The sequence below is a fragment of the Euprymna scolopes genome, chromosome 7, assembly GCF_053919585.1.
Source record: "Euprymna scolopes isolate OS-2025 chromosome 7, ASM5391958v1, whole genome shotgun sequence".
Lineage (NCBI taxonomy): Eukaryota > Metazoa > Mollusca > Cephalopoda > Sepiida > Sepiolidae > Euprymna > Euprymna scolopes.
The window spans coordinates 92,085,293-92,101,109 of record NC_136488.1 but is presented as its reverse complement, the minus strand read 5'-3'; the positions used below and the strand labels follow the sequence as shown (position 1 = coordinate 92,101,109).

The 15,817-nt window shown below is 34.1% G+C and overlaps 1 protein-coding gene and 1 long non-coding RNA gene across 4 annotated transcripts in view; one reads left to right on the top strand and one right to left on the bottom strand.

Annotated features, from left to right (window-relative positions):
- Positions 1 to 15,817, bottom strand: part of LOC145279826 (uncharacterized) — a 302,766-nt gene that overhangs the window by 29,199 nt on the left and 257,750 nt on the right. The window lies entirely within an intron of this gene.
- Positions 1 to 15,817, top strand: part of LOC145279825 (regulator of G-protein signaling 22-like) — a 77,506-nt gene that overhangs the window by 59,745 nt on the left and 1,944 nt on the right. For all 3 annotated transcript variants that reach the window (XM_080131231.1, XM_080131229.1, XM_080131230.1), the window contains 2 exons: positions 464 to 663; positions 13,180 to 13,498. In XM_080131231.1, coding sequence (XP_079987357.1) covers positions 464 to 663; positions 13,180 to 13,498 — 519 coding nt within the window. The remainder of the gene's footprint in view (positions 1 to 463; positions 664 to 13,179; positions 13,499 to 15,817) is intronic.

Here is a 15,817-nt window from a genome sequence, read left to right as displayed (position 1 = left end):
ATGATCAGTATAACGAATAAAATTTATGCAGAACCAGCAAATTCATAAATTACTTTCTTTTTTAGTGTCATGAAACTAAATTTGCATACGTGATTATACTTTTTTTTCATTTTTATTATTATTAGTTATCATAAAAATTAAACCTCCTATTCTTTTCTCATAAAATTAAATTTGTATCCGTGATTATTGGAGTGTGTAACACACACGTACGTTTCACTAGTGTTTGCTGCGAATTCTTTGCAGATTCCCTGTTTCGAAAACATCCACAGCAGTAAAAAAATAAATTTGAGAAGCATAAAACGTTGCTCGTTTTAATGGTACTGCTCTCGTCTTTGTAGCTCTTGAACGTTTTTGCAAGTTTTGGAGTTAAAAAGAATAGAACAACCCTCGTATGCGAAAATGTTTAATCTACAAGAGTAGCTATTTTTCATGCCGGATGATTTTTCTGGCCTTTCTAAAACAGATGAACCCATCAAACATAGTCACCTTATCTCCGAACAATCCGAAGTGTGGAATGCGAAGGACGCTCCTGGTAGACAGTGTACAACCCGGAAACGCCTCCATAAAGCGGCACGATTTGCAAACGGTAACTCATAAAAGAAACAATGTTCCTGATATGAAAACACCAAGAAATACCGAACTGAAATCATCTTTTATGCATCGGTAAGTCTTTGTTTTAGCATTATTTTATCTGTTTTATGGTTGATTTATTTACCTCCTCTGCAAGAAATTAGACACAAGATCAGTGCTTTTTTTGGGTCACCTGACAAAAGGAAGGTGGACCTGTAAATTCGCCCTCGTCCGTTCGTCTGTCCGCACTTTTCTCAATAACTACGTCTTGGAATTTTTTGAAATTTTGCACATGATATGAGTAAAATTAACAGAACAGATATTCCGGGGAAAACTCCGGTTGTCCCCTTAGGGGTGCCTATCGAGTTAAAATGGCTAAAATTGACACTTTTGGGCTTATTAAAAAAAAATTGGTGCCTTGTATTTTTATAAAGTTTTCTGAAAACTTGTAACTAACTGATTTCTATATAATTGTGTTTGTCTATACTTCGCGATAACTCTTGAGCGTGCCCCAGGGTCTCTTTTAGAGTAATAAAAACACTCCATTTTTGGGACTATTTTTATATATTTGTCCAAAAATTTCTGTGTATGTCTATTTAGCAGTTTTGCATGGTGCTGAACTCAAATTAAAATATGTTAAGGCCTCGGGGACTTTTGAGGTTAAATGGATGCAGAGGGGCAAATGATGGACTTAAACATTTCTTCTTTTTTTTACATGGTGTAGAACTTAAATTTACATATGTTATGGCTTAAAATTGCACCATTTGTTAATTTTCACCAGAATTTGACGTCCCCTGATGACTTTTAGGGCTAAATGGGGAGAGGGGTGGCAAATGCTGAACTTAGTCATTTTTTTTTAAGCCAACGCGCTAGATAAAGTGCATGCTGGTTTAAAAAAATAAAAATATTAAAAAAAATAACAATATTAAAAAAATAACAATATTAAATAAATAGCAATATTAAAAAAAGTAATAATATCAAAAAAATAACAATATTAAAAAAATAACAATATCAAAAAAGTAACAATATTAAAAAAATAACAATATTAAAAAAATAACAATATTAAAAAATAACAATATTAAGAAAATAACAATATTAAAAAAATAACAACATTAAAAAAATAACAATATTAAAAAATAACAATATTAAAAAAATAACAACATTAAAAAAATAACAACATTAAAAAATAACAATATTAAAAAATAACAATATTAAAAAATAACAATATTAAAAAATAACAATATTAAAAAAATAACGACATTAACAAAATAACAATATTAAAAAATAACAATATTAAAAAATAACAATATTAAAAAAATAACAATATAAAAAAATGATATTAAAAAGATAACAATATTAAAAAAATAACAATATTAAAAAAATAACAATATTAATAAACTAACAATATTAAAAAAATAACAATATTAAAAAAATAACAATATTAATAAACTAACTTGATTTCAGTGAGAAAGTACGTTTGGTTGTTTCGCTGTTTTGGTTTACGGCATATCAACACTTTTCAGGTTATTCAATGCTTAATCCAGTAATTTTGAAAAAAAAGAAAAGAAAGAAAGAATATGCTTCAAGTTGTTTATATCTTCAAATATTTATTTACGATGTTTGGTTTGGTTGTTTTGTTTTACAGCATATCAACTCTTTTTCGGATTCAAACATTTTGGGAAACGGTTTCATACTTCAACGTGTCTATATTTTCAAATACTTATTCACGGTGTTTAGTTTGGTTGCTTTGTCGAGAACAACTGTTTTTATTTTGACTATGATTGAGCTTCGCAAAGCAAAAAAGCAAAAGCAAACAATGACATCAATGTTTGGTGAGTTGTATGTCAGGAAACCGATATCTTCAGACAGCCTGATCTGGTAGCACCGGAGAGAAAGTAGGACCTCTTAAGATTAACCAGAACCATACCTCATCCTGACAGCAACAAAGCATCGGTTGGATTTTTTAAAAATTTTCTTCCTTTGAAGATTGTAATGCTGAGAATGGGGCGGCCTAACTAGCTGCCAACATTGCCCTGCTTTTTATTGAAGCCAACCGAGAGTTCTTTTTAGTATCCGCGTTGTTCCCTTAAGTGCAATTGCCTGGATCTCTTTTGCACTTGGTTCACCAGGAATATTAGTTAGGTAGGACTTCAAGTTCTTCTTCATAAGTTATGTGGCACGTATAATAACTGGTATGATTGATATTTCCATAAAATTCCTGTGTTTTGTATTGACACGTGTATGGGTAATTTATTGCTCCCATACATATGTTTTTTTAAAATGGAAATCGCTCGATACAAGGCATGGAACTAACAATAACTATAGCTGATTATCACAAAGACAGGAGATGCCTATTGACCTTAGTCTTGAAAAGTCCAAGGTTGTAGGTAGAAAACAGGGAGCAAAACGAGAGTTCCAAAACCTTGCAGTTCTGGGAAAGAAGCTACTGGAATAGGAAGCTGTATTACAATGAGGTATTAAAATAACGAACTGATGGAGACCACTAGATCAATGAATCAAGGGAGCTGGAACAAAGGAAGCAGGGTATAGACCTGACAATTGAGTCTTGCAAACGAATCACTAAAAATATGTTAGCTATGACTTTTGCGGGGATGGGTGAGAATTTGTATTTCCTCTCTATCTGACTCAGTGTGCATGCAGAGCTGTGTTTTCTTTTTTTACTGTTAGGTCACTACTTATAACGGCTAAGAGCCACTCAAGGATAAGGGTTAAGGAAATGAGAAAAACTACCGTAGTACTAAAATTGATCAATGGCGTGAAGTGTATTTGATTGCTTATGCGGCGGTTTATTATAAAAAAATGTTCACATTGGACTTGAAGATGAGCAATTTGTAATCTGCAGGAAAGCAGTCATGTGAAAGTGTGTTCCACCGGTCGGAAGCAGTTCGATCCATGGATATTTTGCCTCATATTAGCCATGTGGAGGAAGAAAGGAAAAGCCTTTCTCGTTGTTGTAAAAAATACGAGTTCCACAGATTGGAGCTCAGTCGAGCATTTGATATAGAAATAACGATAACGTAGAAGAAGATTAGTAACGTCTCTTCAGTGAGAAGGAGGATGTAGAGAAAAGAGGAAATCAATTGGACAGCATCTGCTATTGGTTTTGACCAACCGGTCGATCCATGTTAAATAATCGTAAGAATATGAGAGTGTGTAATAATACAGTAATTATCTTAAAGTCATTGTTTATTAACATTTCCTTTGCTCATCATTTGTATATTTGTCAGATTTACGGCATATTTTATCATTACAGGGGGGGGGGTCACTAGAAATACGGAAAATTTGAGTTTGTACATATATTATTATAGTCTTGAATTCAAGAAGAAGGAAACAGTCTGAAACAAGTTTAGTGTGAATATATATGTCCACGAATGTTCTAGAATATTAAGAAATATAATAAAGGACAAAACAGGGACATGACAGCAAGATGATTCAGTTCAGTATCTTTAGCAATCTACTACTGATTCCATTGCAACGAAAGATTAGCCCCCAAAAAATCCAAAACTTAGATGTCATGAGCTACTATGTTTGGAGCTTCTTATTAGATAAAATTATGAAATGTCGAGTGACATAGACTCCATTGATTATTTAAAACACATACTTAGCAATAGCTTGGAATGATAGCGCACAGGTTATACTTCAAAACACCATGTTAGCTTGTATTTCTAAGTTAAGAAGTCATTAGAAATCTATGGACAACATTTTTAGTATCTATATATATGTATGTATGTATATATATATATATATATATATATATATATATATATATATTTGTAGTCATCGACATACAGTCCTGTTTCGTTGTATCACAACTCATCAGTGCCGCTAGACTAGCATCTTTCCCAAGCCAAGGATTGAACCTAGAACCTAGAACCTAGAACCGTCGTGTTGACAGTCGGCAGTTCTCCCACTCGACCGTCAAATCGACGCCCGTAAATAACTCGTCGGAATGTCTATTTAAATATATATATAATGAGAATAATGGAAATAGTATTCTGATGAGATAGAGAGATAAAAAAAGGAACAAACAAAATCACACGTTCATGAGCGTTTCATCTTTATTGTAAGACTTCTTCTGGATGAATGAATTGAAGAACATAAACTATTTTAAAATATTGTACTTGTATTTTATTTTCTTCAATTCATTCATTGACCCCCAAAAGAACATCATTATAGATAATGTGCGCGGTCTTGGTTTTTCCTCAAACAGAAAATAATATGGCTGACGAGAGCCTAACATTATTTCCCATTAACTGCCCCCCTTATGTTAGGCTTGAAACCGACGGTACCAATGTTTTTTCTGACCTTCTGTACAGGTTTAAAGAAATAAATATTAATCTCTTATATTGAAATTTTTCTTCGTAATCAAGCACTTTGCTGGAATTCTTTCCCATAAAACAGTAAACAAATGAACTTAATTTGATACTATGTATGTATATATGTATCTATCTACCTAAGCGTGTTACTCTGTATCTATCTCTGTATCTATCTATCTATATTTCATAGACTATTACTCTCTCTCTTTATATATATATGTATATATGTTACTAATCACTCAGTCTTTCTCTCTCTTTATGTATGTATACATATTAGCGTATCTCTATGTATATACGTAAATATCGTAACTTGTTATTCTCTCTCTCTCTCTCTCTCTCTCTCTCTCTGTTACTATCGATCTGATCTGATAAATGAATTCATATGATAACAATCACTTCAACAATAACCCACGAGTATTGGTTTTTGTTGCACAATCAATTAAAATGTTTACATATCACGATGAATATAAAAGATAAAATTAAAGCATAAAACAAAATAAAACATTAGTTTTAAAATAGAAGATTTGTTTTGCTTGGATTGTTTTTCAAACCATTTTTACTATCTTTCAGCAAGTCACCCCCCCGCCTTCTCCTTCAAAGAACTAAATTGTTCTCGGCTTGTAACAGATTTCCTATGAATAATAAAATATCGAAGTTAACACAAAGAAGACAAGGCTTTGAAATAAAAAAGAAATAAAATAAAAAAAGCAAAAATAACACTTTCTGTTCTACATATCAACATGCATTAAATATTAAAATCATATTCAGAAAATAATGCTCGTCTGCCACGATATTAAGAATTAAAATCCCTCTCCTCCTCCTCCTCCTCCTCCTCCTCCTCCTCCTCCTCCCACTACTACTACTACTACTGCTACTACTACTACTACTACTACTACTACTACTACTACTAGTAATAATAGGAACAGTCTATAAGAAAAATTGAGCCATGGAAAAACCTTTAACAAATATCTTAGTGACCCTTTTTTATGATCTACCGACCCGCCCTCAAACAAACGGTTCGAATTCTTGTAATGCAGTGACAACTCTCTTTTTCCTTAATAGGAAAAAAAGGCATGTTCTCAACACTCGAAGAAGGTCCGATTAATCAACATAATACAAGCATTCAATATCTCATCTAAAAAATTCAGAATTACAGTCTATAAGAACTTGCAAACAATAGGAACAGTCCAAGAGAAACTGGGAGCACTATAAACAACCTCCAAGAACTTGGAAGCATTAAGAACAGCCTAACCTGCAAACAATAGGAAAAGTCTCAAAGAAGAAGCACTAGGAAAGTTTCGAAATAACTTAGAAGCATTAAGAACAGTCTCAAAGAACCTGAAAAAAAGACCAGAAGAAATCAGAATCAAAGCAAAAGCTGAGACTATACAACAAACGATAATGCTGAAAACAGCTGCAATCTTAAGGAAAACCCTCAAATGTGGAAACTACTCCACATGAGCTACAAGCGCTAACCGACTGTGAGAAAAATAAAATATAAATATAGAGGAACACCATTTGGAATAAAAAAAATCTGAAGCTGCAAAATTGTAAGTTAACTATAGCATTCCTTGTCAAAAAAAAAAAAAAGAAAAAATGGTAGTGTTGGCAAAGACTGGCACCACAGCAAATAGTCGTGAAGGGTGAAGGAGGATGAAGAGCTCTAACCAAACCTTCCCTGGATGCGTGTGAAGAGGACTTGGACCTTGGGGAGGCTTGTTGCTACTCAAATTCCAGTGTTGACAAATGGTTGTCGTCAATGAAAAATCAATGCCAATGACTGTTGCGATAATGTAAATTCATTTGCAAAGGTTATTAAAAAAGATGGAGAGTATTGGAAATCTGGGGAGACTTCTTGTCACTTAGATTACAGGGGACACCACTAGTTGTTATCAGTGAGTTATCTTTGATGATGGTCTGTGTGAGAACTCCAAGTGAACAACAACAATAACAACAACAATAACAACAACAATAACAACAACAATAATAATAATAATAATAATAATAATAATAATAATATGAAGCAACATGAAAAAAATTAAGATAATACCAAAAATCGAAGCAGCATCAGGAACAATCCTGAAAACGTTCAGAAAAAGAATGAGAGAAATTGGAATCGGGGGAGAGGAGAGCTGAGAACATATAATGAATAGCAACAATTCTCTATCTATATAAAAGTCAGGTACGTCCAAGGATGGAATACTGTTGTCACATCTGGGCAGGAGCTGTTAGAAAGACCTTACCCTACCTTGACAGAGTTCAAAATAGACTTTGTAGCTTTGTGGGGGATGCCCCCTTCATTTCCCTGCAACCTCTTTCCCACAGAAGAGACGCTGCGAGCCTGTTTCTGCTTTATCGTTATTTTCATGGCAAGTACTCATCTGAGCTCCAATCTATGGTTTCCCCTCGCCAAACTTTCACGAAAAACACTCGTCAAGCTGAAACCACTGTCAATAATTTCCTCCGCTCTTTATCTGTGCCGAAAACCTAAATGTAGATTCCATGAACAAAGCTTCTTTCTTAGAACTGCACGCATGTTGAACTCTCTTCCCTTGGCCTGTATTCCAGCTGACTACAATTTGGTAGTCTTCAAGTACAACGTAAACAAATTCTTAATGAACCGTCCCTTTAAGTAATCCCATTTACCAAATTTCCACTACTAACGATTATTACGGCATGTTCCTCTTGATCACTGTTCACTCATAAATCCTTATCCTCGAGTGGCCCCCGGGCCTTGATAAGTGGTGACTCCTTTGTAATAATAATAAAAACAATAAAAACGGCTGAAGTCCTAAGTATTATCCTAGAATGTGGAAACCAACCCACATAAATCGCGAATACTAACCTGTAACTTGGATACTGCAATATTATTAAAACAAAAGCAGGATACGCCCACAGGAAACAAACAAAAACAAACAAATAAAAAAGAAACTGCAAAATGTTAAGTTAACTACGTTCCTCCCTCTACTAAAAATGGTGGCGTCTATATCGGATGGTACAACACCAAAGAGTTATGAAAGGTGCAGAACGACCAAGGAGAGAAAGTACGAACTAGATTTTCATTTGAAAAAAAGTTTAGAGAGCACTGGCGTCTTAAGGAGGCTTTTTGCCATGCAAATCCCAGGGAATTCCTGTGGCTATTTCCAGCGAGAGATCAAAGATAAGTGACTGTCGTAATAACTTGAAGCCATCCATACAGGTTATCGGACGACATGAAGAGCAGTGGAAATCTTGGGCGACGTGTTGTTACTCAAACATCAGGAAACACCATAGATTATTGTCAGTGAGTAATCGCTGGTGATGGCCTGCGTGAGAATTCCAAGTGAGTAAATAATAATAATAATATGGATGATGAAGAAAATCAGGATAATACCTATAATAGTAAAAGCACTAGGAACAATTCCGAAAAGCTTTGAAGAAAGAATGGGAGAAATTGGAACCAGAGGAATGGCTGGAAAGATACAACGAACAACAATAATGACAACAGCTGAAATATTAAAGAAAATCCTTGAATGCGGAAACTAATACACATGAACCATATAAGCGGGCCAGACAAAATGCTGCAGAGGCAAAATATGAAGAAGCGCCACATGAAACCTAGAACATTAAAGCTGAAAATCTATAAGTTCTATATACCCTCCTTTCCCCCTCCCAGTGCCCCATCACTGCCCCTCCACCAAAGAGTGATACCAAATAGCCCAGAAGGGTTAATGAGGATGCAAAGACCGAGGAGAGAGCACTGACCAAACCTCTGCTGAACGAGTAAGAAGAGAACTGGGGCCTTGGGGATGCTTATTGCCACTCAAACTCCAGTGGAGACCAATGGCCGCTGCCAGCGAGAAATCGGTGGTAGGCGGCTGTTACGATGACGCTAATTCATTTGCAAATGCTATCGAAAGAGGTGGAGAGTATGGAAATCTGGGGAGACTTGTCACTCAGCTTTCAGAGAACACCACGGTTTGTTTTCAAGGAGAGATCTTTGATGACCTGTGTAAAGGCTTCTTATAATCAATAATAATAATAATAATAATAATAATAATAATAATAATAATAACTAGCAAGACCCTGTGGAAATTCCACGATTACTTAACGTCTTCCCTCTCTTCCTACCATAAAATACTTGTCAGCTAAATATATTTATAAATAAATGGAACGAACGCTTACACCTTTCTATATAGTGTAAAAATTAAAATTATTGTTCTCTTTTTGTAGAAATCGCTCCAGACAAGGCATGGAGCCACTTGATGTAAGGAACTGATAATAAAGAATGACGAGTATCGAAAAGACAAAAGATGACTATTGACCTTTAGTTTGGAAAAGACCAAGTTTATAAGTAGGAGGAAACCTGCAATTATCGGAAAGAAGCTACTGGAATAGAAAGATGTGTTATAATGAGGTATCAAAACAGCCAATTGATGGAGACCATTAGACCAACGAGCTGAAACAAAGAAAGCAGGGAACACATCAGACAATTCTGAAGAACACATACCATAATAGTATGTGTAGAAAAGACTGAGACTAACAACATCACGTCTGTGAGAGAGGTTGCAGAGAAGAAATCGTGGGACCGATTAAATTACAGATACGTTTCTTCAAATTATCAAGAAACTTCAAATGAGACAGAAATTCACGAGCCCAAATACGACAATACATGGTCTAATAGTATAGACTTGTTGAGATAGGGAATAGCCGCAGGTGTGATAAAAATGTTTAGAGCGATAGCGTGAACCAACTTTTTTGAGAAGCAGAAAGAGTTATAAATCTAATATATGAATTCTAAGAAAGAAATACCAAGATGTTTCAGAATCGTTTTTTGTTTTCCTCAACAGCAAAGCCACCCACGAAAATCCCAGAAAGAAAAGCGACACACCTGCAACGGAAAGACATGAGCTTAGTTTTAACAAGATCAAACGAAACAAGCCATTTCTTCCTCCAATCCATAACTGGACCCAAGTGTCAACGTTTAGATTAACTGTATTTTTAAACTGGTTCGAGAAAGATGGGCGAGAAGCAATACCAGAATAGAGAGTAGTATCATCAACATAACTGTTAATTTTCTGAATAATATTATCTAGAAGATGAGTTATATAGAATAATATTATCTAGAAGATGAGTTATATAGAATAATATTATCTAGAAGATGAGTTATATAGAATAATATTATCTAGAAGATGAGTTATATAGAATAATATTATCTAGAAGATGAGTTATATAGAATAATATTATCTAGAAGATGTGTTATATAGAATAATATTATCTAGAAGATGAGTTATATAGAATAATATTATCTAGAAGATGAGTTATATAGAATAATATTATCTAGAAGATGAGTTATATAGAATAATATTATCTAGAAGATGAGTTATATAGAAGACATAGTGTTGGGCATGGAATAGAGCTATGTGAGACACTGGTAATGATAGGAAAAAACTTTTAAATAAATTCTAAAATAAATAATTTATTTTTTGTTACACCGGCCTTTCTAACACAAGGGAAATTACACCGGTTCTCACTCTATATAGTGCCAGTAATAGCTACACCGATCGAAGAAGCATACAATACTACCACTGACTAGCTGCGTGCAAGCCAGTTATACCCGTTTCCTTTGTACTTGTGATGTTAAATACACTTGTTCTTTAAACTAACCTCGACTTGATTTTCTTCGTTTTACTATTGTGCCACGACACAGCACTTTTACAGGTCTTTATTTATCCCCTTCTCTCTCTTTCAAGTCCATCCTTATCACTTCCTCCCAGTGTGAACTGGACCTAGCACTTTAACTCTTCTACATATACTAACCCGATAAGTTTCATACTGGGTTTGTATTACAATACACATAGATTCGAAAAATTTGTCAAAAAACAAATCTATAACAAATAAATATTATCAAAGGCAAGATACGTTACTTTTCTACCTAACTGGACAATTTTCTAGTGTTTTTATTTAATATAACATATTTATTCAGCTCGAAAAACATAGTGTTTACCGATGTATTGGAAAATTTAAAATGGCGCCCGACTCTCTCTTTGACACGGTAAGTTTGGGAAAAGGAGTTATAAATAAAAAACTAAACAAAATACTGTTAGAAACTCGCTCAATATATGCTACTGTAACATGCTGACATATATTCGGTGGGTTTTTAACAGTATTTTGCATATTTTTTATTTTTATCTCCTTTTCCCAAACTTACCGTGTCAGAGAGAGAGAGAGAGAGAGAGAGAGAGAGAGAGAGAGAGAGAGAGAGAGAGAGAGAGAGAGAGAGTTGGGCGCCATTTTAAATTTTCCAATACATCGGTAAACACTGTATGTTTTTCGAACTGAATAAACATGTTACATTAAATAAAAACACTAAAAACATATCAATTTAGGTAGAAAAGTAACTTACCTTTCCTTTGATAACATTTATTTGTTATACATTTGTTTTTTGTTTTTTTAAACTTTTTCGAATCTATGTGTACAGTAATACAATCCCTTCATACTTTCTTTAAGCACTAGCAGGGCTACGCAGCGTTGCTCGGGACCGTATAAAACAATGAGAAAAATGAAGTTGATTTTGAACATACCTGTTATTCTTTATTTATATTTATTATCCGTTATGTTATTTATGTTGTCTAGAGGAATTTTTGATGATTATGTGTCATTCGCTATCTCGAGCAAAAGAATATAGGACGGGTATTATGCAACATATGTATGAAATAATTGTACCTTCCCTTGGACAGGTAATTTACAGCACGTGTATGAAATTATTTTACCTTCCATAGTACGGGTAATATGCAACGCAAATGTAAAATAATTTTACCTACCCTCGAACAGGTAGTGTAAATACATATATGAAACAATTTAACGTACGCTCGACAGATATTGTACAACATATATGAATTAATTTCTCTTTCCACCAAAGCTAGCATAATTTTAAGAAAAATGAAGTCATTTTAAGAAGATGGATCAATTCTCGAGCCGAATAATTATTTCATCACAATCCGTGTTCTGTATAAGTCAGTTTTTGTTTATCAAATTGCTAGATGAAAGTACAGAATAGTTAACAACATTTCCTTCCCTTTCCATATTAAGAATGTCTTTCTTAATAATAACATTGTTATTTCAGCACGGTATGTATTCTTTATAAGCCAGTATTTTGTTTATTAAATTGTTGGATGAAAGTATAGAATAGTCACAAAATACTTTCCTCTCCCCATGTTAAGAATAGTTTTCTAAATAATAACATTATTTCAGTACGTTTAGTAATCTGCATAAGCCATGTTTTTTTTTTATTAAATTATTAGATGGAAGTACAGAATAGTTACAAAACACCCTTCTCTCCCCCTATTAAGAATGGCTTTCTAAACAACGTTATTATTTCAGCACGGCCCGTATTCTGTATAAGTCAGTGTTTTGTTTATTAAATTATTAGATGAAAGTACACAATAGTTTTAAAAAACAAACACTCAGCATTACTTGATCCATGTACGTGATTTTCAGAATGTGACAGATAAACACTCATCATTACTTTATTAATGTACGTGACTTTTGGAATGCAACAAATAAACACTCAGCATTACTTTATCAAATTCATGATTTTTGGAATGTGACAAATAAACATTCAGCATTACTTTATCAATGTATATGATTTTTAAATAAATAATAAAATTCATAATTTACTTTTACAGGTCTTTATTTATCCCTATATATCTGTCATGTCCATCTTTATTACTTCCTCCCAATGTGAACTGGAACTAGTACTTTAACTCTTCTATATATACTAACCCGATAAGTTTCATGCTTTCTTTAAATATGGCTGTACTATTATTTTTTTTTGGTCACCCTTGTCCGTTCGTCCGTTCGTCTGTCCGTACTTTTCTCAATAACTACGCCTTGAAATATTTTGAAATTTTGCCTAAAACAGCACCGTTTGTTCATTTTCACTAGGATTTGACGTCCCCTGGGGACATTTGGGGCTAAATGGGGGGAGCAAATGCTGAACTTAGTCATTTTTTATGCCTCGTTCATTGTACACTCACGGGAGGGGGGACCATGCATGCGTCATTGTTTTTGTTCAAATCAAGATAATATTTACATTTTTTTTCTGTAATAACCGATGGTAACAAATAAATGTCCTTATTCTGTATAAGTTCATTTTTACTTATGAATGAAAAGCTTTTTTTTTATCTAAAATTTATTATTTCAAGAATTTTAGGTAACGAATTTTGCGAATCAAGTCAATGATCAAAACTAAAGTATAGATTCCTTTTTCTACTCTTTACTTGTTTTACAGTGACACGGAAAATCTCATGAAGTCTTTCCACTCAGCTAACTCTTCTCTACCTTCTCACCGCCAAGATATGAAATGGTCTCACTGCCCCATCCAAATTGAGCCTTTCAATTTCACTCCGCCACTGCCTAAAGAGTTGAATTGTGTAAACATATTGACATCGAACTGGGACGACACTGAAGCAAGCAAACACAAAGATTTGATACAAGACGCAGAAAATATGGACAAATACAAATTACTTGTGAGTCTGTTTAATGCTTTGACGTCTGAAGGAGCTTCCGGTGACATATTTGCTGTTTATGTTCGCAGGGAATGCAATATGGTAAGTAACAGAGACACCAGTAGTTAAATTCATACAAAGGTCTACCTTTACTTTACATGTTTTCGACTGTGTTCTTCATCTTGGGTGCTACCTTTCCACAATAACGGAAAAACACCTTCCCAACCATCGATTGCTTTACAAATAACACCCTGCAAGAGAGCCTATGCTTCAAAGACCTCAGCTTAATATTCACAATCAACATGAATTTGAGCAAATACATTGAGTACATTGCGAAGGCTGTTGCAAAGAAGGTGGGATCCCTCTACCGTGCTAGAAAATTAATCACACATGAGAGTATCCTATATATTTACAAATCCACAATTCAGCCATGTCACATCTGGGCTGGTTCATCTACCACTAGTCTCTTACTCTATTACAGGATAAAAAGAGCCTAAAATCTTATAGGTCCTGCATTATCACCCAAGCTCTAACTGCTGTCCTATCATTGCAATGTTGCATCTCAATACCTGTTTTACTTACTTTACGTACTTTTATTACTTTAATGGAATGCGTCCTGATGAACTCATAGCTTTTGTACCTCTCTCGACGTATATACTCCCGATTAACCATACCAACAAGAAGCAGAATCCTATTCCTCCTCTGTTGAGGTTCCTAGATGCCAAAAATCCTTCTCCTCTAATAGTTTCTTCTTCTAGTTGCTAGACTTTGGGATTCCTTCGCTGATTATGGCTTCTCTGACTGTAGTAACCTGCAGTTTAAATATAATGTGAACAAACATCTTGTTGCTCAACTCTTCACAGTTCACTATTAGATACGATCCCAGAATAGTAGACTTTTAGGTTCCAAGTAGCAACATACCTCGTTTGAGATAAAATTAGTAAAAAAAACAAACAAACAAACAAACAAAAAAACAAAACAAAACAACAACAACAACAACAACAACAACAACAATAACGATATGAACTCGTAGTACAACAGATAAATACATCGGGTAACAATCTATTTTAGGTGACAATCTTTTAGAGGTTGAAGGTTCAGTCTTTACTACAAATGGTATTAAAATTAAAATAAACATATAACTGTTGGATATTGTGGATCCTGGGCAGTGCCAGATAACACGATGCAACGCGGGAACAAAAGATGAACAAGAGGTTCAATGTTATTAATATGTGAAATATTTCGATAGCAAAAGAACGTGTTAGTTCATTCACACTATCCAACGTAACGACCGCTACTCAGAAAATGCTAGGAACATATTTAGTAATAGAACATTTTTGCTGATGGATCTGTATTTATACATCAAGCATTTGATTGGCTAATGTCGATTAATTTGGTATAATTTTAACCATTCGTTGCATTTACCCCCCCCCCCCGGCATTATCAGCAAACATACACAAACGAACGCCACTGAATAAGATAAGTCATGTCGTATAAGAAATTACTATTTAGTAATATTCAGTTGGTATGCGATATTACTGTTTCGTACACTTCTCAAATTATGAGAACCGTGTTTTCAGTAAAAGAGCCTTAACAGTCAGAAGCAACCTTTGGCGGATGTTGACAGAATAACGTCACTTCCGGCGAAACCTACCTCACTGTCTTAGCCAGCGAGATTTCAAACAGAGCAAACGTATTGGACGGTTCTGTACAAAAAAAGCGTGCGGTTGGTGTAACAAGATAAGGTCTCTCTCTCTCTCTCTCTCTCTCTCTCTCTCTTTCTCTCTCTCTCTCTCTATATATATATATATATAATGGTCTGAAGCCATGCAAACAACAATGGATGGTTCATTATATAACTAATCGTTATAAGCATGTGAATCAAAACCAGTCGTCCAGATTATAACATATATATAATCAGCTCAATAGACAGGAGTTGGTCCTCTAGAGCTAAAGCAACGTAAATGAAATTAATGAATAAGTATAAGTTCATTTAGATGTTCAATCTAAATACATTTGGTATCAGCTTTGAAACGACCGTACACTATATATGCTTGTCTTTACTTGATTTCTTTTAACATGTAAATTCACTAATTTCACTTACCTCTCCCCCCCTCTCTCTCTCTGTATATATATATATATATATATATATATATATATATATATATATATATATATATATATATATATAACAGGTACGAAGTTAATCTGTTTTCTGTTTAGTTTTTAAATAAATCATATTTAAAAACTAAACGACCAATGTTAGCATGAATTTTATCAAAAGACAAAAACCAACCTAGGTTCACAGAGAGGACGACGTCGGCGACGAGATCATTACGCGTGTGTAAAGGATTTTTATCGGTAAGACGTAATATAACACATTAAGAACAAATGACTTGCTAAAAGCAATGTCAATTCATG